This window comes from Lynx rufus, unplaced genomic scaffold (assembly GCF_022079265.1).
Source record: "Lynx rufus isolate CCGP_SWC_20201006 ecotype Redwood Valley unplaced genomic scaffold, mLynRuf1.p SCAF_4, whole genome shotgun sequence".
Classification (NCBI taxonomy): domain Eukaryota; kingdom Metazoa; phylum Chordata; class Mammalia; order Carnivora; family Felidae; genus Lynx; species Lynx rufus.
Genome location: NW_025814856.1, coordinates 108,094,908 through 108,122,466, shown reverse-complemented (window position 1 = coordinate 108,122,466; position 27,559 = coordinate 108,094,908). Strand labels below are relative to the sequence as shown.

At 33.3% G+C, this 27,559-nt stretch overlaps 1 protein-coding gene across 6 annotated transcripts in view; it reads left to right on the top strand.

Moving 5' to 3' along the window:
- DGKB (diacylglycerol kinase beta) overlaps positions 1–27,559 on the top strand; it is a 647,032-nt gene that overhangs the window by 317,733 nt on the left and 301,740 nt on the right. For all 6 annotated transcript variants that reach the window (XM_047096393.1, XM_047096391.1, XM_047096390.1 and 3 more), the window contains one exon: positions 16,138–16,202. In XM_047096393.1, coding sequence (XP_046952349.1) covers positions 16,138–16,202 — 65 coding nt within the window. The remainder of the gene's footprint in view (positions 1–16,137; positions 16,203–27,559) is intronic.

The following is a 27,559-nucleotide window of genomic DNA, read 5'->3' as shown; positions in this document are numbered from 1 at the left end:
TATTCATTCATGAGTATGATATCATAGTTCCTTATCCTCTTTAAAGCCCTAGTTTACTGATGTGGGAGTTCTCTGCGGTCACTTTGTATGATGTTCTTTGTAGCATTAAGGCATGGGATTATTTTTGCTGAAGAATTTTGAACTCAAGGTCTTCTGACTTAAATAAATAAATTAGTCTGATTATGGTCTCAAGCTACTGACTTACTGATTTCATTTTCTTTAAGGACTGTGATTACAGGAAAGAATTGTCAAAGTTGTATTTATTCTGGAGAACAAAGAATAGGCACACTGCTGTTTATTATTTAATGAGGACCAATCAACATTATTTTGTTTTCTAGTATTACCTAGGAAATACATCATTAATTAAATGAAACCTACCATTAAATTATGAACAGAATTATGGGCACAAGCAGCTTCTCCTGATTTTCTGAATATTATTAGTTGTTTTAGGAAATCTGGAATGTTAATGGTACAAACAGCAATTAATGTTGGAATACCTTAAAGACAAGACCATCATTGGAGTGAATATAAGTGAACTGTCTATATTTCAGGGATAAATAAGGAAGGCACCTTGAGTTACAGATTAAGGGACAAAAGACAAACTCATCTGTCCTTTGGATAAGCTCATAACCTCAGGAAAATCCCTTACATCCAGATAGACTTTTTTTTTCCTAGAATAAAGATATCTTAATCTTAATCATAATATGTTAATAATCTTAATATCTGCTCTGTTTCTTTCAAAAAGGTAAATAATTTAGCAAAAGTAATGAGGTCAAAATATATAATTTGGAAGAAAACTCTTTAGAAATCACAGAGCTCTGTACAAAAATACAAAGTTCTGTAATTTTAACCATAAGAAAATAATTGAGTGAACTCTTTCTCACAAATCACCATTACAGGATTTGCAGACTTCATATCTTAATGTTTCCAGAGGAATGAGATGCTAGGGAAGGGATCACCCGTGTTTCAGTTAAGATTGTGTTTGGCTTCATGGGACGGTACAGAGTTAACAGGTCAGGGACTTCTTTTCTCTGCTTTTCTCATCTGAAGGAAGTCATCTTGATCATCAAGGTACTTTGGGGTCTTCTCGGTGGCTCATTCAGTTAAGCATCCGACTCTTGATTTCAGCTCAGATCATGATCTCATGGTTCATGGGTTTGAGCACCACATGGGGCTCTGTGCTGCCTGCTCAGATTCTCTCTCTCTCCTTCTGCCCCCGCCTCAAAAATAAATAAATAAACAAACATTAAACAAACAAACAAAAAAGATGTTTGAAAGGACCATGCTTCTTTTTTTTGCCCCCAGCAGTTCTCAACAACAGCTTTTATCCTTATGTTTTCAAGTTATCTGCTATTCCTTTTAGTAATCACACCCATATGCTTATAAGTATGGCAGTGACCTTGGTGGTGGAATGTGGAAAGGAATTGTATCTAAATCACCACTCCTAGCTACAAAAGAATCCGCAGAATTTGGGGTTTGGTTTCTCCATTGCTTGCTTTTATATGCTTAGTACATGGCTTCCCAGATGAAATAAGAGCTTTGTTGGTTAGAAAGAGGTGGGAAATAGGTATTGGAGCTTAACAAGCAGCATCTGCCATGGCCCAGTTTTACCCTGTAAATGTCTTTGGTGGGTATACAGTTCTGGGAAAGGAATATTTTCTAGAAAAAAAAGATGATGAACTCTTCCTGAGGGACTTTCCTATGTGTATATTTAGGAGGACAGAGAGTGAAGACAGATAGCAAGGAAGAAGGTGGAGTGATGGAAAGAGAGGAAAGGACAGGAGAATGAAGTATAGTGCAGTATTCCTCAGTGAATTTCTTCCTTAAGATGAAGAAGCAAATAAATAGAATATATGCTATCACTTTGAGCAATCTTATTGAAATCAACCAAACTATTAGTACCAATTATTTTTCAGATACAAAGAATACAGTCGTATTTGGAAACCATTCTTGTAATGAAGCTAGAGTCATTTTGGAAGGAATTTTCAAGATACAGCCTTTAGAGCACTGGACAACATGACTATAAACTATTTACATGTAGACACATACATTCTGGTTTATGTTTTGGCTACTCCAACTTGATGACTTATGCCAACTTATATAAACTGATGTACCCTCAGTTTTTTTTTTCTTTACAGTAGTACTTATCGTACACACTTAACTGGGATAAAGGTGATATAATTATACCTTGTACTTAATGCCAATCATCAGTCTATTGGCATTCGTTGGTTTTATCGATATTCTATAGAAAGCCTTACTTTTATACTTTTTTCTATACAAATTATCCTAGTTTGGGTTCTAATAAACTGTTCACACTCCTGCCCCAATGTGGTGTTCCAGTCTCTGTCCTCCCCCCTGACCCAGTCTCACATAGTCACGCTTGTTTACACTCGTCACCTTTGAGACCTACTCCCATTTCTGCTTACAGAGAGTAAAAAGAAATTATTTTCTTCAATCTCCATTATCTTCCTCCTCTGCTCTACCTCAGCCTCCATTCCTACTTGTTTCACTAGTCTTCCTCCACACTATCTCATTTCAATTTGCTGGTGCCACATACCACCATGGTCATTACTGCCCCAGTTTAATGACTGGCAATCACACAGCAGGTGTCTATTTTATTTTGCAAATGCAAGAATTATGCCTAGTTTGAGATATTATGAAAAATGCTGTTCACATTTAACCCCCCCCCGGGTATTTAAAGACAACAAGATTTTTTTGCGGATTTGCTGAAATTACATCAAAGCAGTGAATACATTTGTAGCTTTATCAGATTGAATGAATACTATAATGACCAAGTCAACCTCAGAAATAAATGGAGTTGATGGCTCCAACCCTTCTGTTTTAACTGAAAAAGATAACTTTATTATTAAAGGTAATAGATATCCACAAAATACTTTAGGTTTGTAGAAATTAAAACAGCTAAGGATCTAGTTTACTATGAAAAGAAAGAAATATATGACATTGACTTGGTTTTTCTCAATTCAGCATCTCAGACAAGTTTATGATAAATAAATATTTTAGTATTTAAATTTATATACTTGTTTTTTTTTCCAATTTTGGAAATAATAATGCAAACTCTAAGAATTCTGCTATGGAGAGATACAAAACTTTTGAAAACCAACATGTTAACCAATATTCAGTGGACGCTAGCAGAGCTTGTGATATATTCTAAGCCTGTGATCATCTTTGCAGAGTGTTTTTGTAAACATTTGCCAGTCAGGTGATACATAAGGAAGGGGATTGGTTCTTTGTTAAGACACCACCAGCTTGTTTCTTCTTTTCTCAGACTAATACTTTTTATTTGCCCAGTACCTGAGCAGTGTAATAATAGCTTTCTTGTTCTGTTTATTGTCAGGCTTTATGCCAACGGATAAAGATACGTTCAGAAATGATCTTAGTATTGACCTGATGAGGTAGATAAGGGCTATTTTCATTTTTTAGATGAGGAAACATCATGGTAGCGATGGCCTAAGTATAGGAGCTATTGGTCAGGTGGTAAGGTGTTCTTAATTGCTGCACTGCCTGGCTGTGAGCAAGCCACTGCCTTCCTTTGTTTCAGTAATTTGGACCTGTTTTTTGTCCTTAAGCCTTAACATCAAGTGCAGCCTTCCGATTCCTCGTTCCCTGGAGCCCTGACCTGCTTTCGTTTACTTTGGGCCTGTCCCAGACCTTAAATGTGAGAAGGGTATGTAGACTTCTCTCTTGTTAGGCACGGACAGAATATCTTCCCATACTGCGTGATGTCCTCCTCTCCAGACCCAAAGCAGGACATTTTCATATGGGTTTGTTTCCCTCTGAGGGGGAAGGCCTGGGGTTTCCCTTTCCAGGATTATTCTGTGACTCTAATTTCTCGTGAGAACTTCAAATTTGCATCATGGTTTGAGTTGAGTTTTACTATATATAGGGTTTTACTATAAGACTAATTTAATCACCACAGCACCCAAACTATGAAATTAAAAAGAAAAACCTAAATTTTATTCTACAGTGTTTTTAGTAACAATTTTGATTTAAATATTGCCTTTGTTACTTATGCACCAAGTTCTGTATATATTACTATCTACTTTCTTTAGTTTTGACCTCAGCCTCTATAGAAAGGGAGCTCCTGATCTAATGATTAACTGCTACTAAAACTCTTATAAATTTGGCTTTCATGTATTTTTGTTTAATTAAGATGTCCTTGGGTCGTTCCACATTAGGAATGAAACAAATTATGAAGCAATTATTTAGATTACAATTCAGTCACTAATTATGTACTGTATACTGTTTGCTTCATTTGAGATTTCTAGGCCTCCAAATTTATGATTTCTTAATCAAAAGAAGCACTTTGAGAGGAATTTAGTCTTTTTAATTGAATAAAAAAATCAAATCTGCTTAGTACAACAAAATTTGTATTTAAAGGAGCATTTTGATCATAGAAATTATATAGTTGTGATAATAGTATGTGTATACTAAGTTTATTATTCTTTTGGCAAGTTTGTTCACAGAGCATAAAGTTAACGTGAAGAAACCGTTCTGGAAGTTTTCTGGCAGTGCTATGTGTTGTATGTGATAGAGCAAACGTGGGATTTATGATTTAGGGCTAATTGGAATATTTTTTCCTCACAACCTAAACTAATCTGCTTGGTTTCATGATCTCGTCTGCATAAAATTTATGTAAACAATGGGAATTTTTAATGAGATTATGAAAATGAAGACTCTCTCTTTCTCTCTCTATATATATATACATATAATTTTAATTATATAAAATTAAATGATTTTTACTGTATAATTTTAAGTATGGGTTTTTTGTTTGAGAACTGAAACTCAAACTAATCATTTGTACTTCTCCTGTCACTCTTCACATAGTCTATTAAATTTTTAACAAATGTTTATAAGAGGTGAAAAATACAATATTTAAATCCCAATAATGTTTATTTATAAAAGATAATGGTACTACTAACTTTGGTTTTTTGGAGTAAAATGGCCACCTAGGAATTATGTAAAATAAAATGCTTAGGTTAGAATGATTATCTCAAAGTTGATGCACAAAATTTCTGAAATTCACTTATAGGAGAACCTATAGACTATTTTAGCCTCTTTTCTGCTTATTGGCTGTGTTCCAGACTTGTGTAAGCTTTGTTTAGTCCACTTTGTTAGAGCAGGCTATGAGCAGTAGTTATGTTCAATTCTAGGTTTCAAATTCTGTGGTTCCCTTTTTTTCAACGTATGAAAATTTACATCAGTGAAGCAGGAGGAAACTGCTAAGGAAAGACATTTTCTTTACAGCAAGAAGTGAAAGATAGGGGTTTGATATGATGGAATAGGAAAGGATTTAAAAAAACCTTAAAACTAGAAAACAGCATAATAGTCTGAAGTGATTCAGTGTAGAGCCAACAGCCCTGATTACACTGAGGCCCACACTGTGTCACTGTACAAGGTTTATAATACATAAAAAGATAGCCCTAGCCATTAAGAGTAGCTTAAAGGTTATGCTGTATATTAATTTTATTGAGACAAGGGGTTAATTTATTAACTAAATTTAATTAAGGTAACTCTATAGGTATAATAATATATTTTTTCCCAAATTAGCAAAATTTATATTTAAAAAATTAGTGTGTAGCACATAGTGGAAATATATTTACATGGGATATATAACTCTTTGCTAAAGCTGGAAAAATTTCTGTGTGTACACTTTATTCTTAATGCACATATGTAAACTTACAGGGTGCTCTTAGGTAATAATGGCAACTTTGGTTTCATTTTCTGAAATAACTCAAATTATTTCAGGTGTTTTGCTTTTTTAAAATGAGAAAGTTTAGTATTTATTTCCAGGTACCATGTAATAATATTCATTAAAAATTTTAAATGCATATTTTATATATACACATGTACATATATACTTATATATTATAGTTATTTGATACTTTTGTTGATACAATGGTAGCCCCCTTAACTGTCAGTACTTTTCCATATATTTGGTGCTTATGCTTCTTAGACTTCTGTGTTCTTGCACATAGCTTTCTGTTCTGCTATGAGCATTGAATCTTAAGGACTGTAATTCCTCTATTCTGGATTGCTTCCGTTTGCCTGCCTAGATCCCCTCTCTGTCCTTCTCCATCGTGCTCTCTGACCAGGCAGTGTCCTATGTAACTATCAGATTCCTCTTGTCCTTTTGCTTCTGATTGACTTTTCTAGTTGAGGGCCCCAGCGAGAGATGAGAAGGAGGAAAGTGGGTAGGGTGATTATATCCCTGTCTATCTCAATGAAAAGTCAGTTGTGAGTGGAGGTCTTTTTCTCTCAAGGTCATGTTCTGCATGTCACTCTATTCCTTCTGAGTGGTAACTGCCTTTTCACGTTACCCAAAAGGATTTAGGTGGAAACCCTTTCCTTCTACTTTCCTAGTATTCTGTATGACCCTATTGGTTTCTCAGCTTCTTTGCATTTAGGATAATGCACTTCCTCAGATTGGAGTATATCATCTGTTTTTATGGAACACTGATGATGCCGCTTCCCTCAGTGTAAAGCTACCAGCTTCCTAAGGGTTTCTTGAAAAATGAGAAAAGAAGAGCGGGAAGATGCTGAGGTGGGGACAGGCTTCATCTCACAGACAACCCCAAGTCATACTTCTCTCTGTAACGTGGACACACAGAGCGAGTGACATGTACTCTCTAACTTTACTGAGTAATTGGGGGGGGGGCAACTAAAACTAAAGATAATTATAAAATCTGAGAGTAATAATTTAAACTGAAAATTATAACTTTTGTCATCTTCATAGAGAAAGTGTTTTAAAGAAATTTCTTAATTTAAGAAATGCGTGGCTTCACTAAGCCACCTCTTGGCACAAGTTTCCTCATTGAAAACTCTGCTTCTGAGTCTGCATCTACCATTCAGCAAAGCTCATATCCTTCCCTGGGGACTGGCTCTAAATGACTAACACCTGTCATCTTCCTCTCAGGAATGTATTTCTCTAAGTCTGAATTTGCAATTTTAGAAAAATTCTCTGATTGTCCCAGGAATGTAATCAGAAGCTAACTAACACAAGTCTGCACTGGGTTGCATCTGAAGTATTCATAGCAGGATAAATTGCAGGTGTGCAACCTGAAGCCTCTGAAATCCTGTGGAATCACATACACTCTCACACACACACTTCAACCAGTTCAAAGAGACAGTAAATACAATACAATAGAGAAAAGTCCTTGTACTTCCATTGATGCTCAAGTCCAGAAGAAACTGTACCACCCCTTGCATCCTCCAACTCCTTAAATCATTGTGCCTCAGGATGGTACGTATCTCCATTGATTTGCTCTTCTGTGTCTTTCAGTAATTATCATTTTCTTCTGTAGGACTCGCATTGGTAGTTTTTGTAATTGTTGTTATTGTGAATGGGATAATTTTCTGTCACTTTGTCTTAATGTGGTTAATTTTGCTAATTTCATATGCTAATTATATATCGGGACAACTCATTAAACTCTTAATTTATGTGGATTTCATTTGATTCCTTTGGATTTTCTATACAGAATATTTATGTCATCCATAAATAATGATAGTTTTTCTCTTCCTTTATAATGCATATACTTCTTTTTTATCTGTTCTATTTCTAAAGACCCCTAACGCAATCAATGTTAAGTAGATACTCAGCAGGAGGATCTGGGGTTGACTTAAGTCTTTCTCATAAAGACAAGAAGTTCTGCCTTTCTTTTTATTTGAAATTTATTTATTTATTTTGAGAGAAAGAGAGGGAGAGAGAATGCGTGGGGGAGAGGCAGAGACAGAGGCAGAGAATTCCAAGCAGGCTCTGCATTCTCAGTGCAGAGCTCAATGCGGGGCTTGAACTCAGGAATCAAGAGTCAGATGCTTAACCCGCTGAGCTACCAAGGAGCCCCAAGTAGTAATATGCTAAATTACACATTCAAAACATCATGCTAAATACAAAAAATAATGCAATTTGAATTGATAGAATGAAATAAGGATTCAGAAAGTTAAGATAATGCTTTCTTCAAACAAACTGTAGGGATAGATGATGTATAAATTTTCTTTGCCTGCTGTAACAAGTTACCACAAACTTGGTGGCTTAAAACAGTAGAGATGTATTCCTTCATGGTTCAAGAGTCTGAAAGTCCAAATTTTGTATTCCTGGGCAGAAATCACAGTGTCACTAGGTTCGTGGTCCTTCACGAGGCTGTAGGGGAGATTCCCTTCTTTGCCGCTTCTGGCCTCTGGCGGCTGCCAGTGTTCCTTAACTTCTGGCCGCATCACTCCATTCTCTGCCTCTCCTGTCACCTTGCCTCCTCCTCTTCTGTCTGTCAAATTTCCCTCTGTCTCTCTTTATTATAAGGACACTTGTAAAGGCATTTAGGTCCTACTTGGATAATTCAGATAATCTTCTCATTTCAAGATCCTTAATTCAATCACATTTGTAAAAAGTTCACCATATAAGATGACATTTTCAGGTTCCAGGGATTTGGGACAGATATATTCAGGGGTTGCCATTCATCCCACTACTGTCTACCTGCTGGCCCTCAAAGATTTATTCCATCCCACATACAAAATACTTACACCTCATTTCAGTGTCTCCAAATGTCTCAGTCTGTTAAATCAAGTCAAGTTAAAAGGCTCATCTAGGGGTCCCTGAATTCAGCTCAGTCAGTTGAGTGCCCTAACGCGGCTCAGTTGATAAGTTCACACTTGGTAAGTTCGAGCCCAGCATCAGGCTTGCTTCTGTCAGCCTAGAGTCTAGAGGCTGCTTTGGATTTTGTGTCTCCCCCTCTCTCTCTGCCCCACCCCCACTGCGTGTGTGTGCTCACACATGCTCTCTTTCTGTCTCAGAAATAAACGTTTAAAAATGCTCATCTAAATATCATCAGCTCAAAGTCCACATCTTATCATATAAATTATCAAAATTAGTTATAGGTGAGATTCAGATGATACACCCTGGAGCAGACGTCTCTATTGTGGACCTGTAAAACTAGAAAGCAAGTTATCTGCTTTCAAAATACAGTGATGGAACAAGCATAGCAGAATAGTTAGACATTCCTATTCCAAAAGAGAGACAGTGCGAGGCAGAAAGGAGTCACTGGTCCCAAGCAATATTAATCTGTAGCTTGATCACATCTGCAAAAACTTTACCAAGTTCTAGGAATTAGGTTCTAATATCTTTGGGGACCACTTTTCAGTCCAGTCACTACAGATGACTTCATGAAAAATATTATTTTAATTATGTAGAGAGAAAAAAAACCTAAATAGATCACAGAACTTAAGAAATGTTATAAAAACTCCCCAAACTACAAGGCTGGCAACTCACAAATGATTTTTAAAGCCTTCGAAGAGCAAATAATTCTCATGTATTGTCAGCTGTTTCAGAACATAAAGATGGAAATATTCCGATGCTCCTTATTAGCCAGTAGTTATCAATATCTCATAAAATCTGCCTATGAAACAGTCTCACTTATAGTTGTTGGTGCGATTTTCTTAAATAAAATATTTTAACAGATAGTGTATTGTATAATTAGTACATTAGGTAAAGGTTGTCAGGAGAGCAAAGACTGCTAATTGTAGATAGGAAATAAATTCTGAACTATAATCTTTTATCTAAAATTTCAGAGTCCACAAAGCTCTGAAAATCAAAATTTCTTCATTGTTTATTTGGTGAAATACAGAATATGAATGGACATGGTCATTGTAATGTTAATTTATCCTTCTTTGAGTCATTATTTATATGTGCTAGTGCAGAAGTATTTATATGAATTTAAATTATGGTGTGCTATTCCTGACCCTTTGGGTTTGTTGATTAATTTACCATATATGCACTGAATAATCTTTTTAAGACCCACAAAACTTTGCATACCAAAGCATGATTGTCCCCAGATACTTCATCTAATGCATTATAGATTTTATTTAAGATATCAATGAACCAAAGGAAAAATGATATGAATCTCAAAACACTAAATATATTTCAGTAATAATAATAAGAGCTAACGTATTTGATTGCTTTGTATGTACCAAGCCCTGTTTTAACTACCTCCAGGTACTAGAATATCACATCTTTGTAGGAAAGCAGGTACTGTTAATATCATTTCTATTTTAAAGATAGGGACATGGCAGGACTGAAACCTAAGCATACTTTTCAAGGTCAAAGATCCAGTTAATTTTAGAGCCAGGTCTTGAACCCAGGTTGTTTAAATCCACAGTTCATGTTTTTAATCCCTCTGCTCTAGTGAATGTCAATAGGTATCTGGTGGTTATTAAAAACATTTGGTCATTCACCCATTCATTCAGTCAACCACAACTTGATGGTTAATCTTTCTCAGGCTATACTCTAGTTCTCAGATACAGAAGGGCATAAATCAAGTGGAAGAAAACAAAACAAAACAAAACAAAACAAAACAAAAAACAGAAACAACCTCTCCCTATTCTCATAGAACCTACATAAGCTTACATAGAGTTTACCTGTTAGGTTAACATGCTACATGTAAGATGGTCATAGTTATGGAAAAAAATATATCAAGAAAGGGAGTCAAACTCTTAATGAAATATAACTGGATGAATCTTTCCAAGCATGGTAAAACTTAGGATCTCAAAAGAAAAGGCAGCATCATATGTAATGATAATGTAGTATAGTATACATATTTTCACTAAATCGAGTTTGCAACAAGTGTACTAGCATTTCCATTTGGTACTGTTTTGAATGTACTCAGTAAGCAATTAGATAAGAGAAAAAGAATTGGGGAAGGAGGTGTTTGAAAGAAGGCAGAGCATATATCATTATTTGTAGATAATAGGACTGTATGTCCCCCAAAAATGAATCACCTGAAAGGAATGATATATGGCAACAGAATTATAAAGTTTCTGTGGAAAAGATTAATAATAAATGATCAAATTATTTTTTTAAAAATATAACCAGCTCAAACAGATAATGTAAGAAGGGGTTCTATTATAATAAAAAAGAAATGGATAAGTATTTATGTAATAAATATAAATATATTACACTTAATGTGAAGGAAACTTTGGGCCCTACTAAGAATTATATGAGAAAACCTAATAAGTAGGAAAACATATTTTTGAAAGATAGGCCTGATATTATAAAATATTCCAGTTCTCCCAAAATTTGTCTATCGTGTAAGATCCGATTACAATACCAAAAGATTTTAGCCAGGTTCTTAAAAGCAAAGGTAACTCGAAAATTATTTCAAATTGTATCCAAAAATATGAATCTTGTAGGTAAACAACAAATTTTTTAAAAAAGAGTAAGAGGAGAATTGATTCTAGCCCAACCAAATATGAACATTTAGTACAGAACTAGAATAATTAAAATAGTTGGGTACAGTTCAGAGGTAACATAGAGATATAGAGGTGGAAATTTATTATAGAATTACCTGTGTCTTTCAAACAAGGAAGAAAAATTAGATTATTAAGCACATTCTATTAATATATATGTTAATATGTATAAATCTGAAATGATTGAAACACTACAGTGTAAAATATGAAGTCATCAGGGAAAAAACAAAAAGTATTCTGCTGAATTATGGAGAAAGGAAGGATCTTTCTAAAGCATGATTCAAAAGACTGAAAGAAAAGGTTAATATATCTGAAATATAAAAATTTAACACTACAAGGTAAAAAAGAAAAGTGGGAAAAAAAGAAATTTGGAAAATATTTGCAATGCATGACTTTCTCATTACTAGCAAAAAATATAAAAGGCTTGAAGGCAGTTACCTGTACTTAGCTGTTAATTTCACAGCTTCTTCCTGTATGGTCTGGAACAATTCTAAACTACATAGTCCTCAGTTTCCTCAATCATAACATGTAGGTAGCAGTAGCTAGCTCATAAAATGTTTATGAAGATTAAATGAAATATTACATGCAAAGCTCTTAAAGTAGTGCTTTAAGAAAGAGTAGTGAATATTTAATTACTGCTAATTATCATCATTATGGTTATTAATGTAAATATTTTTAATGTGCATAGAATGGATAAAGGACTTGACTAGGTACTCCACACAAGAAAAAGTTGAGGCAAAAGCATATGAAAAGATAATCAACTTCAATCAACAATAAGGAAAATTTATTTTAACAATTGTGATACATTGCATTTTTCAACTTACTGCTTTTATTTTAAGTATAGTTTAACCAAAGAAAAAGATCGTAATCAGTTTGAGAGCTTAAAGTTCTTCAAAGGAGACTTTAACCATATATCCTCTGAAATATCTTTTGGAGAAATTTAGTAAAAAAGGACGAATCCTTTAAACCACGTGAGGCTCTTTGTGGGGTGATTTTGAGGCAGAAACCACAAGTGGAATTGTGGAGTGCTCTTTGCTGAGATAGTACAAGAACTGCCAGAATGAATGCATTGTGGTAGAGCTGGAAGCATCTAGTAAGTCTGCCCCAGAACATTCAAATCTTCTATTTTCGTCAGAATTGACCGACCCCTCTAGTGAAGCAGCTGGTGTTGGCTCACATGGTTAAGGTTCCAAGCAACAACACCATTGCAAATTTATTAGAATGGTGAAATTCAAGACTGCCAAGGGTTGGTGTTGCTGTGGAATGTTAGTAAAGATGGGGAGTAACTGGAACTCTCAAATGTTACTGGTAGAAGTGCAAAATGGTAGAATGATACAATCTTTATCAATACAGTTGGGCAGTCTCAATCCTAGGTATTTATTCAAAAGATACAATCACATATGTCTATGAAAAGAGTTGTGCTCAAAGGTTCATAGCAGCTTTATTCATAAAAAGTCAAATGCCAGCAATCAGTGAGTAAATGAACTGTGGTCTATCTTTTCATTTGGATACTATTTAGTAATAAAAGGTGACAAACCACTGATATGGGAACAAATGGTAGAATCTCGTTAAGTATTACAATAAGTGAAGGAAGCCTGATGTAAAAGAGTACTTTTAAATTCCATTTATAGGAAATTTTAGAAAATGCAATTACAGTGACAGAAAGCAGACCAATGTCTTTTAAGGGGGGTAGTGGGGATATATGCCAGTGTAAAAGTATATAAATGCAAAAGGGAACTTTTTTGGGGTAATGGAAAATTTCTCTATCATGTTTGTGAAAGTAGTTATTATATACCTTTGTCAAAACTCTTTGAATGGTACACTTAAAATTGATGAATTTTGAATTAATAACTTAAAATGCAACTTTGGAGATTTAGGTTAACTGTATTTTTAAAAATAAAAATGTAATAACCCCTTACAGGAAAAGAGAAATCACTTCTCAGAAAAATATCAGTGACAGAGTATTAAAGACAGCTATGACTAAGAAGCTGATTCTCTGATATATGAATATTTCTATGTACTGTGTGTGTGTATTACTACTTTCTGCTGCTTATAAAATTTACATATTTAAATTTGTCTTGCCTTAATAAAGATGGGTATATTTTATTTTTACTTCTTAGATCTAACTTTAAGTTTTAATTAATTTAAAGTATTTTATAATTTCAGGAAATAACACCAATTTCAGAGTCAGTAAACACATGTTCCAAAATTATACAGTTTAACTATGGTTTAGCATCCCCTTTTACTTTTAGTGTAATTCTGATGTGGATATAAAATATATGAACATCCCAACTATACAAAATAATCTAAAAAATCTTCACCAAAATATTATAATGGAGTATGAGTATCCTCTTTTAAAGATAAGAAAGCTGTGACTTAACAATAAATAAGTCATTTGCTCAAAGTTACAAGTCTTGGAAGTAAAAGTCTGTCTGAATTTACAGTTTGTTCATTCTAGAATGTGGGAGTAATGTTGATTAATTTATGTTTCTCAAGAGTAGAGTACATAGAGACAGAAACAGCACAATTTATATAAAAAAAAACCGACACTGTTATAGCTTTTTCTTATTTGGTCTCCTTTTACAGAGTCTTCGGTGTCTCTGAAATATGGCTGCTGGATAAGTTTACAGTATTTGGCAGTTCTCTTTTAAGTCTCTTGGGGTTACGCCAAAGGGACAGTGTCCCATGGGAATTCAGTCTGAATTCTCATCCAAATGAACACCTGCCGTCATTGTTTCTTATCAGTCCTGTAGTTAGCAAATGCCAACTCCCATGAAAGCCATTCAACACATGGAAAAGGCATCCCAGTGTTCCTCACTAGTTTTAATTTATCCCTGCTTTTACTACATGATCCATTGCCCCAGTATCTTGGAGATAGAGCTAACATTAAGTTTGTCCTTGGCTATTTGGTGATCTATATGCCTAGGAGTTTACCCAGTTATAGTCCAGTCTAATTAAATGGTCTTCTTTTGATACTCTTTCTCCTTTCTTCTCCTTTCCCCTTTTCTCTACTTTCCTCTTGCCCTCTCTCTGACCTGTTTATGTTGCTTTGGAAAGGAAGAGATTTGTTATTGCAAAAATAATATGCTTGTAAAGCAAATTATACTACACAATCTATTTTTAAAAGTCTCAGTTCTCTACGTTAGCAGGAACAAATAATTCACGCAGAAGCAAATTCAATGATAGTCTCCCTATGGATAACCAATATTGATCATCCATTCTTAGTACTTGAATCATATTTCTTTTCTTTTTGTTCAGCTGGTCTGCTGGATGTATGCATTTAATTATAAAGTATTACAAATTGATTTTGAACCAGATTAGGGATAAAGTCAAAATAAATGATTTAAAAAAATTAATGATCATGTCATATAATATACCCTTAATAGCCTAGCTACATTTTTATCTGTAATTTCATACCACGTAACACAACATTCTAAGATGTATTTATGACTTATTAGTAAGAATTTAAAAAAAAAAGAAGAAACTCTCTGACTGTATTTGAGAGCTATTAAACCAATAAAAGTGAACCATCTTGACATTACTACTTCTTAGCAAACCAGGAAGTTGACCATGTATGTATAACAAAGACATCCTAGAATACCAAACCACAGAGGGTTTTGGGGTAACTTTTTAATAAGTGTTTCTATATATCTTTGTGTCCTTTTCTCTTGCAGATTAATTTAATTAGTTAATGATTTTTAGAGGATAAAATGTACAGAAAAACTAACAGTGCTATTACAGCTTTATCTTGTAGGGAAAAGCTACTGGGCCTGCCATCTGCAGCGGGCTTTGGTCCCTCTCTTGTTGTGCCTCATGCTTTGTTATGCATGAGTAAGCACATTAGCCTTTTCATTTCATTCATTAGACTTTTAATCCTTGATTAGTGTTTTCAAGATTCTCTCAAATACACAACTTCTTTATTTCCTTTGTGTATGCTTTTTTTTTTTATCTGCACTATGAAACAAAATTAAGTTTAATCACAACAGTAGACCCATTTCTTTTGAGATGACTGGTAAATATATTAGTTTCTCATTGGAGTGATTAATCATGTGTAGATGAAGAATGGGGAAATATCTTCTTGCTTGGAATAACAGGGGCAACTGTTTAAAGTCAGCAAGAACAGTCTGTTTGAAAAGCTTGAATCACAATATTCTACCAATCTCACATGCTCAGTGTGATTCTGTCTCATAGAAACTCTGAATGGATTTCCTAAAAGAAAGAAACATCCATTAGGGTTCAGAACTGATATGTTTGGAGTCTCAGAGCTTAGTTATAATTACACCAATTCTCCAAAAATAATTTTCTCTCTTCGGTGCTTTCTTTTCTCCATTAAGCAAGATATGTGAGAAGGTTGCTTGTGACTGAACAGTTAATAGTTATACATGCAAGACACTCTTAGCAAACTTTGAAGTCATGTATTATACTCATTTACCTTTATTAAATAAGCACTTTCACACTATCTTTTTACTCATAATTAATCTCAAAGGACTAGAAATTACTATCGCTCCACTTAGGCCATCCTTCCAGCTATGCATTACAATATTTTCAACTACTTTTTAACATTTATGTTCATTTACACTATTTTAAACATACTTCGATCATGAGGCCAAAACCAGTTATTAAAGGAGATACATAAATTAAATAGAAATCAGTTTCCAGAAGTCAATATAACAAGTAACCGACGGTGAAATGATGGCATAAATCACACTTGTACTGAATTTTTGTAGGTTACTCATTTTTGCCTAATTTCAGAGTGTCTTCTTGGCAATATTGTTAAGAAAGAGTAATTTAAAAATATTACTCATTAACTTTTCTCTTTTGATCTTTGCACAAAATAGTAGGATCATAAACTGTCTCATTTTTCTTTTCTGTTTCTCTACCTAGGATGCTTCCATTGCGCACAGATTCCACATCATGAGAGAAAAACACCCAGAAAAATTCAACAGTAGGTAAGATAACATATGATAAAATTATAATTACGGTTACTGTTGATGAATTATGTCATGAAAAGGATCAGTCTGTGCTCTAAAGCATTTTACGTATAATCGCTGAATAAGATTGGGTATGTATGTGTGAGTATTGAGACACAAGTGTAAATGAATTTAATTTTTCTTCTTTGGTTTTAATGAGAGTATAATGAGGAATGCAGTGGTCATCTGTAGTCCATTCTCATGTGGTAAAAAGAATTTCAAGTATAAGGTAAAACTAATATTTTATTAAGATATACTGGAAGTCTTTATATGGCTAAAGATATGAGGGTGATTACACCAAGTCCCAAAGAGAAAACATGGGACTGTGATTTGATAATGCTGAGTAACTCTGTATTACAAAGGTATCACGGAAGGCCTCTCATCTTTCTACTGTTCATCCAGTATTGGCCTCAAGTAAATGGAAAATAAACCAGCGAAATAATCAATGCTAACATAAACTACTTTAAAAGATACATTCTTCAAGGAGAAGATCCTTGACAATGAGAATTTGTTTTGCTAATATAGTAATACATATTTCTTTTTCAAATGTAGATATTGACTTTTTCTGATATTCAGGGAAATAGAGAAAGCTTTGGTTTTGTATCTTCCCCACTTGTAGATGGAAATAGGGCTGTCTCCAACCCTTTCCCCAGGAAAAATGGGATGGAAGTGAATCATCTTTGCTTCAATTACATACATTTCTACTTTGATCATTTCACAAAGTTACAAAATCATAACCAGCATTTCTGTGCATATATTTAAGTATATATTCAATATTAATATTAATATTCAAAGCCCAAGGATCTGTGGTCTCCATATTTGGATAGTTAACAACCCTGGAAATAATAAAATCATGATATTATGGTTTGCCTTTTCTCTTATAATTCAGCTAGGTACAATTTTTGTTTAAGGAAAGTGGAAGAAATGTATGTATGGATATGTACATGTGCCCATAGTGTCTTTGGAGGGATTCACAAAAATCTCTTAATTCTGGTTCTTTCTGGAAAAGGGAACTAAACGGTTGGGATGAAAACTAAATTTTTATTATATACTTTTTTGTGTGAATCTTGTGACATGTGTATTATAAAATTTAGTGGAAATCTAATTAAATGTTGCACCTATAAATTTTCTTTGTATGTAGTATAGCCATTTTCATTTTATAAAATTTAATTTTATTTTATAAAATATATGCAAATAAATTGATGTAACAATGAAATTATATTCACTTTATAGCAACTTTTAACACATGGTAATTTACCTTGAATGTCCTGAACATGAATATACTTGTTAATGTACATAAAACCATATTATAAAATCTAGCTTGTGCTTACTCAAATACCATTCTGTAGCAGTCATGTGTTGATATTCATATATTGAAGTCTATAAATGCTATTTGAGAATGAGGCATGCAGTGACCCCATTCAGGAGTTTCACAATTTAAAAACCCAGTAAAGACTGTAAGAAATACATGGAAAAAAAAAAGTTTGATGATGTTTAAGGCATTTTTGTTCCAAAGTTATTCACAGAGAGAAAGAGAATGATAGGGGAGAGGGGGAAGAAAGGAGAATTAAAAGTATAGAGAAAGTGTATCAATATATTTATGTAATACTCAAATTTGACATGGTACATATAAGAATGCCAATATATATGATCCTCTCTCAAGTGCCAGAGGTTAATGAATTCTGTTCTCCGGAATAATTTTAATTCTTCTTAATAAGACTTCTATTATTCACATATATCTACTTAATTTTTTATTATCAATTGCAGTGTTAATTTATGACATTCCTCACTGCCCAATATGTGGTTAGATACTATTTACAGCAATGTGTTTGTATAGCCCAATGTATTTGTAAAGTGTAAAAATACATTTGGAAGGCTAATAACATAGAAAACACCTTCTAGATTGACACAGGTCACATGTTTCTACTGTGAGTTCAAAGAATGTCAGGTATATAGTAGATACTCAGTGTATAATCACCTACTATTTTTTTTTTAAAGTTAAGAGCTCTAACATTGCATATATTACCAAGTCAGGCACATACATTTCAATCTATATTTTTTACAGATTGTCTTCACTCAGAATTACAAGCTTTTAGATAATTTGCTAAACTATAATTTAACTTATTCAGAATATGAAAATTTTCTAATAAATTTTTATGAGGAAGACATGCCACATATTGTGCATAAACAATTTCATACTTATAAGGGCAGATTTTCAGATTTCAACTTTGAGACACATTCAGCCATAGCACTCTTTGGTATTTTCAGGAATTTGCAAATGGATTTTTTTAAATACTCATAATAATGGTGTTTCAGATCAGATCTCTTGTCACAATCAATCATATGCCATTAATATTATCCTCTAGCGTGCTCACCTTGAAATTCATTTATATTTTAAAGAACTTGATGTTTCTAACATTATCTTAAGGAAATTAATTACCAAAATATATAGTTCTCTCTATGCTTCTTCTGACAGAAATTGAAAGAACTGGGAAAGATAATGATTTTTCCGGTGCTTAAGAGAGTGCTAGTTGAGAGTTTTATATCATATTCTTTTCCAAATTTTTGTATAAATCTAAGTTAACTATTAAAAGGAATTGTTGTTTAACTTTCTAAACTCAAGACATTCTTCATACTTAATATATATATATTTTTTATTATTTTAGACTCAAATAATCCTTAAAGTATTGAGGAAACTATTATTTAAAACCATTATTGTACAATATTATTATTTAAAATATTGACTTGACTATTATTATTAATAATCACATTCATGGTCTTAGAATTCACATACATTACTAATTCTCCTGATTTTATTGAGAATAGAGCATGATATTACTTCTTGGCCTTTTGACTTAGATCAAGTGTAGAACAGAGCAATATAAGTTCTTTAAAAAATGATACTAATAATTGTACACTTATAGTATTTAAAATATGCATCCATTAAAGTGATAATTATGAAGGGCTGTAATAATTTTGAAAAAAAAACAAAGCTCTTTAATTCCATGAATAAAATCTTGCAACATTTACAAAGACTTACAAGTAATATGTGAAATGGAACCAACTATAAAAAAAAATTGGTCATCTTACAAAGATTTTATTAATACTGTAGTTATAGCTTGTTACAGCTTGTTTCAAAAAACTAACTTTTTTTAACATCACTTGATACCATTTGCTAGCAAACCCTGATAGCCAGCGATACTCCACAAAGATACTAATTCAGTAAGTCTACAAGTAAGTCCTTATTTAAAAGAATCTGGTCTCTAATGCACTGAATGAGATACAGATTGTTTTCTTAGCCTCCTGTTCAGAGGAATATACTTCATTCTTGTTCTGCATTCTGCTTTTTATGAAGAAATCTACAACTAGAAAACTGAAATTGGTGTATGAATTTAAATAAAGCCGTTTAACTCATCTGTGTAGTGATAGCGGATACTTCAGAGGGTCTTACTGGCCAAATGTGTGAAAGGAAGAAAGGAAGAAACAAAAGTAACAAGTTGGAACACCACACTTATACTTTATCACTATACTAATAAACCCTAATATAAAAAAGAAGCTCTGTACTCCAAATTACCCAAGAAATTAATAGCATACAGGAACATAGAAAATTTGCGTATGACTTTAAAATCACACTGGTTCTGTGGAATGATGCTTGATTTTTGTTTGTTTGTTTTTTCCTCTAAAGTAGGCTTGGTGAGATCCTGGAATAAGACTCTTTCTGGGACTTTAGTATCTATACAGAGCATGGAACATAATGCTCACTTAGTAGATACTTGCTAAATCTCTTTACTAAATTATTTATTAATGAACGCTGTATTTGTCTTTTAAATACCTACCTAACTTTTATAGTTTACCCTTTTTGTAGTGTCAAAAATGTAGTAGATAAAACAGAACTGAAATATGCCTAGAACGAGTCTTCATTCTAAACAACTATTCTTTCAGATTTTAATAATGCCTTTATTTTTTTGTACAGTATTCATGTACTTAATCTCCAAAGTACCCAACAATGTTAAAAAACAAGCAAAAATTCTTCAGTTATAATCTCTGACCATTGTGGATGTCTTGCTAATGAATAGTACAAGCTTACTTATACATTTGTTTAGCACTTATTATCAACTTTATAGGTCAGCAATATGTAATTATTAACCAGTTATTAATATTTACCTGGTGATGGTGAACTGAAGACTTAAGTATTAAAAATTTTGTTTTTATATCTCTTTTTCTGTGTCTCTAATTTTGTAAGTTGCAAATCATTTGATATAAAGCTAAAGACAATAAAATCAATTTTGTATAAAGTATAACAGGAGACGTTAATTTCCTGAAGCAAATATTTTTATTGGTCAAAACTGTTCATGAAATATTTTTATTGATCCTGAAGTACCAATTTTATACCTGTTTTTTTATTTTAAACTGTGCATGTGTATATCTATTCTGAATTTGGAAATTATATTTTCCATATATTCCATACTCTATGGGAGATAGTACAATTTCCAAGTTAAAGAAATAAAACCTATGAATCTTTTTTTTTTTTTAACTTTCCACCTTGGTGTTGTAGCAGATAGACAAGAATAATTACATAAAATTATCAATTGTTATCTAGACAGAAAAGATCCAGCTGAAGTTCTAGAATAAAATGTAGAGTTAAGAATAAAGTAATATTTCAATAATGATGACAAAATGCTGTATCATAACTAGATTTTTCTATTTATCATTTAAATAACATTGAGAAGGTTTTTCTCTAAATTCAGTAAAATAAATTTTTAAAGCTTCAAAATCAGTGCTTAAATTGTGTTTAATAACATTATTATATATTAATATATCACATTTTATTCATATACTGTAAATATTTTTAATGTATGTTTAATAAAAACCAATTAACACTATTTTTCAATAAACTTCATGATATAGCCTCTTACATATATATCTTACATATATTTTTTAAGGCACTTAACCTATTTTTATTTTTATAAAATCTAATATATTCAAAGATTACACATTTTAGTGACTGTAATAAGTTAAAATCATTGTGGATAAACTAAGATTTTGGTTTTTTTTGTTTTGCTTTTTGTTTTTTTTAATTTATTTTTTTAATTACATTGAAGTTAGCATGTAGTGCAACAATGATTTCAGGAGTAGCTTCCTTAATGACCCTTACCCATTTGACCATCCCCCCTCTCACAACCCCTCCAGTAACCTTCTGTTCTCCATATTTAAGAATCTCTTATGTTTTGTCCCCCTCCCTGTTTTTATATTATTTTTGCTTCCCTTCCCTTATTTCATGTGTTTTGTATCTTAAAGTCCTCATATGAGTGAAGTTATATGATATTTGTCTTTCTCTGACTAATTTCGTTTAGCATATTACCCTCTAGTTCCATCCATGTAGTTGGAAATGGAAAGATTTCATTCTTTCTCATTGCCAAGTAATATTCCATTATACATATATACCACATCTTATTTATCCATTCATCCATCGATGGACATTTGGGCTCTTTCCATGCTTTGGCTATTGTTGATAATGCTGCTATAAACATTGGAATGCATGTGCCCCTTTGAAACAGCATACCTGTATCCCTTGGATAAATACCTAGTGGTGCAATTGCTGGGTTGTAGGGTAGTTCTATTTTTAATTTTTGAGGAACCTCCATACTGTTTTCCAGAGTGGCTGTACCAGTTTGCATTCCCACCAGCAGTGCAAAAGAGATCCTTCTTCTCCACATCCTCACCAACATCTATTGTTGCCTGAGTTGTTAATGTTAGCCATTTTGACAGGTGTGAGGTGGTATCTCATGGTGGTTTGGATGTCTGTATGTCTTCTTTGGAAAAGTGTCTATTCATGTCTTTTGCCCATTTCTTCACTGGGTTATTTGTTTTTTGGGTGTTGAGTTTGATACTAACCCTTTATCTGGTATTTCGTTTGCAAATATCTTCTCCCATTCTGTCAGTTTCCTTTTAGTTTTGCCGATTATTTCCTTCTCTGTGCAGAAGCTTTTTATTTTGATGAGGTCTCAATAGTTCATTTTTGCTTTTGTTTCCCTTGCCTCTGGGGACATGTTGAGTAAGAAGTTGCTGCGACCAAGGTCAAAGAGATTTTTGCCTGCTTTCTCCTTGAGGATTTTGATGGCTTCCTGTCTTCCATTTAGGTCTTTCATCCATTTTGAATATATTTTTGTGTATGGTGTAAGAAAGTGGTCCAGGTTCATTTTTCTGCAACTTACATGTATTTCTGAGTCAGTTACAACACAGCAAGTAAAATAAAGAAGACATTCCTTTTGTTTTGTCTGAAGCTTTTTAGTATATATATTTGTAGGAATTCAGCTTTTCTTGCACTTTGAAATTATGAAATTAAAATTTTTATATGACTTATTTATATAAATTTATTTACATAAGTATTTGTATCTAATTTATTTATATTTTATATAAATTCTATTTATTATGTATTCTTAAAATATGTAGAATAATTTATTTTTATACTATTGACACATTCACAAACCATTGAAAACAATGAAAGTGAAGACAGAATGGAGTCTGCATGGCATTGTCTTTAAGGCATTTGACCTCAATTTTGCAACCACCATTATTGTATAGTGAAACCTTTTTATCTATTTAAGAACATACATACATACCTTTTAATGTAAACTTCCATATTATGTAAGTGGTACCATCTTTTATAAACTAGGGAAATTGTGCTACTGATATTAAAAGTTAAACATTTTGATTTTTAGTATTTTGAATAAAATCCATATTCATTAGAAATGGCACTTGTTGGGGCGCCTGGGTGGCTCAGTCGGTTGAGCGTCCAACTTCAGCTCAGGTCATGATTTCGTGGTCCGTGAGTTCGAGCCCCGCGTCGGGCTCTGGGCTGATGGCTCAGAGCCTGGAGCCTGCTTCTGGTTTTGTGTCTCCCTCTCTCTCTGCCCCTCCCCCGTTCATGCTCTGTCTCTCTCTGTCTCAAAAATAAATAAATGTTAAAAAAAAATTAAAAAAAGAAGAAATGGCACTTGTTGGGACAAGCACTGGGTATCATATGTAAGTGATGAATTACTGAGTTCTACTTCTGAAAACAATACTACAGTATATGGTAACTAACTTGAATTTAAATAAATACATTTAAAAATAATAAAACAAAGGAATGTTAGCACTTTATAGGGATTTTTTTGGATAAAATTATATGTTAGTGAGAATTTCATATCCTATATCATTTGTTATGTCTTCACTTTCTGTGTACATAATCAATTTTGTTATTTTTTAAAAATAGAAACATACTCCTTTTTCATTTTCACTTAGAATGACTCTTCAATTATATCTTTTAAATAACATTTCTTGACAGTTTTTGTGTCAGAACTATTGTTAAATCAGTTTTCCGAGGTGCCTAGGTGGCTCAGTCAGTTGAGTGTCCTACTCTTGGTTTCGGCTCATGTCATGATCTCATGGTTTGCGGGTTTGAGCCTTGTGGCAGGCTCTGTGCAGACAGTGCAGAGCCCCCTTGGGATCCTCTCTCTCTCCCTCTTTCTCTGCCCCACCCTTGCTTGTGCTCTCTCCCTTTCAAAATAAATATATAAACTTATGATCTGTGTATAAGCCATATAGTGCTTAGATGAATATGTGGATTGATAATATATAGATGTATATGCACGTATACATACATGGTGTATGATTTATATATATGTGTGTACATACATATATTTTCTGAGTTTCACTTTTTCTTATATTTATGCAAATTTTTCATAATTATGTGTATTCTTACTGTACATGTATTTATAATACAAGGCTTTTAAAATAATTTACCAGTAGCTGTGGTATTATATTCATATATTTTCATTTGTGTGTTGAAATACATTTAAATACTTCATCTGAGGAGGTAAAAACGTGAATGGGTAAATTAGTCACAGTTGTGTTCACACTGATGCAAAGGATTCGATTCACCTGAATCTTCCTGCATCGTTTCTAGATATCATTAAACCAAACAAGTCACTTTTGTGTCCAAGCTGTTCAAAATCATGTGTATAAGATAGTTCTTTGGAATGGAAGGAGAACTGGAGGATAAACAAGGAAGAGATACAGTAGCTTCTTCCTTTCTTTTGCCTCTCACTGATTTCTTTGTTCTGTCCGAAGTTCTTATTTCTGCTTTTTTTCTATTCTTTACTTTTGCACTGCCATGGAGTAACAAAAGGATCAATGAAGGTCTTGAAGTTTGGATAACGTAGCTCCTGTTATTGATTTGGTTGATTATTTATTCTGCAGACACTTACTAAAGGAGCCCCTGTTATATGATGGACATCCATCTAGACAACTGAATCTTTCAAATCTCTAAGGCAAGTGAAGAAAATGAATTTGAAGTTACATAGAAACCTTAGATAATGATAGGTTCTGCAGAAAAATGTAAACAGGAAGAAAAGTTTTCATGGTAGTAATACAGAAGGAAGGATATTTTCTGGGGCTCCCAAGTTAAGGTGACCATTGAGCTTTAAAGGATGTATATTGAAGTAGGGGCTGCTTGTATGTTCTCAGATTTAATTGAAGAAGAAACATTTATTTCTAGTTTCTGTTTGCAGGGTACTTACATTTTATTAGTATAACTTCCATGCAAATATTTTCAAAATTTTCTTCATTGATTTTGCCTTTCTTTTCCTAGGATTTGTGTTTGTGCTTTACATGAATTTGCATGTATTTTATGCAGAAGTTTTACACACACACACACACACACACACACACACACACACACAATCATTTCCTAGAGTTCCAAATTAAGAAACAAGATTTGTGAAGTTACAGTAGTTAATTCAGAGATGTATACAAGATCACAACTGAAAAATCTAAGATACAGAGTATTTTTTAATAGGAAAGAGTACTAAACAGTAACAAAGGAGATTAGGAACAACACTTCTATTCATTATTACAGATTCTGTGCCTACATGGAAACTTTTGGGAAATATTTATGAAATTAAAACACTTAAAATTATTTCTTGTTTGTTACAAGCTGACAGCATATACATACACACACACACACACATATATGTAATTGCATGTTTTATTTTTTATATTTCTATATAGAATAAATATAGATGTAGGATATGTATGTATATAGAATATATGCAGAGTTAATAATACACACACACATATGTATACATTTAAATTAGTTCACAGTAAATGAATGATCAATTTTTAGGCAAAAACCAAAGATAAGCTTAGCCAGTAGTTAAAGCTACTGTTTCTGGGAACCCTATCCCTGGTTTATGAACTGCTTTTGTGTTAAAAACACTAAAGATCCCATTTCCTTTGTATTCAGATTAGTCTACTGAATCCTTTATATAGATCCCTACTCCTTTGTTCAGATTAGTCTAACTGTAACAAGAACCAGTTGTGCTCTCGGGACTGAGGGATGCACTAAACTAATTAGACAGTGGACAGCTGACTTTGGGGAATGAGCCTTTGACATTGATCAATGTCAATGACAGATTTTTTTGTTTGTTTGTTTGATATTCTTAGATATTCTATAGACTAACATTTGGAATTGAATATCATTCAATTATTATATTCTTTAGTATATAGTACATGCCATGTAAATTAGTTAATCTGATATGAACTTTTGATTTGGAGTAGAAATCATCCCTGGGAACAATTTTGAGAACCCTTATTATGTCACCTTTTTTTAGGCCATATTAAGTAGAAAGTAAGTCTATCTTAAACTCTTTCAAAAGAGGTTAATCACCTCATTATAAGGTAATTTTACCTAGAATAATCCTATGGCATGGCTAATTGGAACTAATTTGGTGATCTCCATTGTCTCTTGCTCTACCTGAGCATTAGTTACTAATTCCTTTCCTTTTGGAATACATGTTCTTCAACAGATAGGTTCAGCATTATATTCTGGCCGAACATAATAATCCTAATATATTAGTTTCAAATGACTGATAGAATTTTTTTTAAAGAGTTCCCTGATTCACATTTTTCTTTGAAGAGAAAAATAATATTCTCACTTAAGCAACACTGTTAAGTTTCTATTTTCTGTTTTACATTTCTACATGACTGGTGTTTTCACAGTGTAGAGAATCTTAAGCAACCCTTCTATATATTGATATACCCTAGTCCTAAAATATGAAGAGATTATTTCCCTAATGGGTAAAATTTCTGAAAAAAATTAGATAGAAAGTAGAGGTAAAAAATCTTGATTTATTATGACTTTTAATTCTAATTTCTCTGAAGTTTCTTCCTTCCCATTTCTACTTCTCTCTCTCTCTCTCTCTCTCACACACACACACACACACACACACACACACACACAAAACAGAAATGCTATATAACTTTATTACATTTATTTGGTAAATACTTATAAGGGGCAAAAATAGGCTGAGATTTGCCTGTTACTGTTGTTTCGTAACAAACTGCCACCATATAACTAGCATTCAGTTTCCTTTTCCCATTAACATTATTCTGTATTGTCTCTGCCCTCACTAATGGTTTCCGAAGGCCATTCATTGTCTCCCTTTACCTTCTAGGTTCTGTTCATCTTTCAGTTCCATAGCAAATGTCACATGTTTTCTGTTTTTGTTGTGGCAACACTCCACTTCCTCATGTCAAAATCTCTTCTGTTTATTGTGGCTACATAACAAACCACTTGAAAGCTAGGCAGTATAAAACAACCATTTTATTACCTGTATAGCTTCTGTAGCTCAGCCATTCAAACACGGCAAAGCAGGGATGGCTTGTCTCTAGTCATGGGATCTTTACCTGGGAAGATTGGAAATGATTGGATTTGCTGGGAAATGGAATTGACTGGAGGCATGGTTACTCTCATGTCTGGTAGCCGGGGCTGGTTGTTGGTTGAGACCTTACCTGGAGCAACTGTGTTAGTCAGCGTCCTCTCCTTCCTCAGTCTTTTGTTCCATTCAGGTCCTGATCAGTTTAGATGATGGCTACCCACCTTGGGGAGGGCTGTCTACTTTACTGAGTCCACCAATTTAATGTTAATCTCATCTAGAAACTTTCACAAACACATATACACAGAAATAATGTTTAATCTGGGCACCCTAGGTCAGTCAAGTTGTCACATAAAATTAACTATCACAGCACCTACAGCACCTTTTTGTCGCCTGAATTTTCTTGCAGTGTGATGGCTTAGGATAGCCATACTTGTCAATGACAGCTCAGGCTTTCACAAGTGAGCGTCCCAACAGAACAGGAAGAAGCTATATGCCATTCCTTCACTTAGCTTTAGAAGTCTTACAGTTTCACATTCTCTGTACTTTTGTTGACAGATTATCATGATTGCCAAATTTATCAAACTATTCAGCCCTGAATATTAATCCTGCATGTATTTCCTTATCCCATTCCTTCTC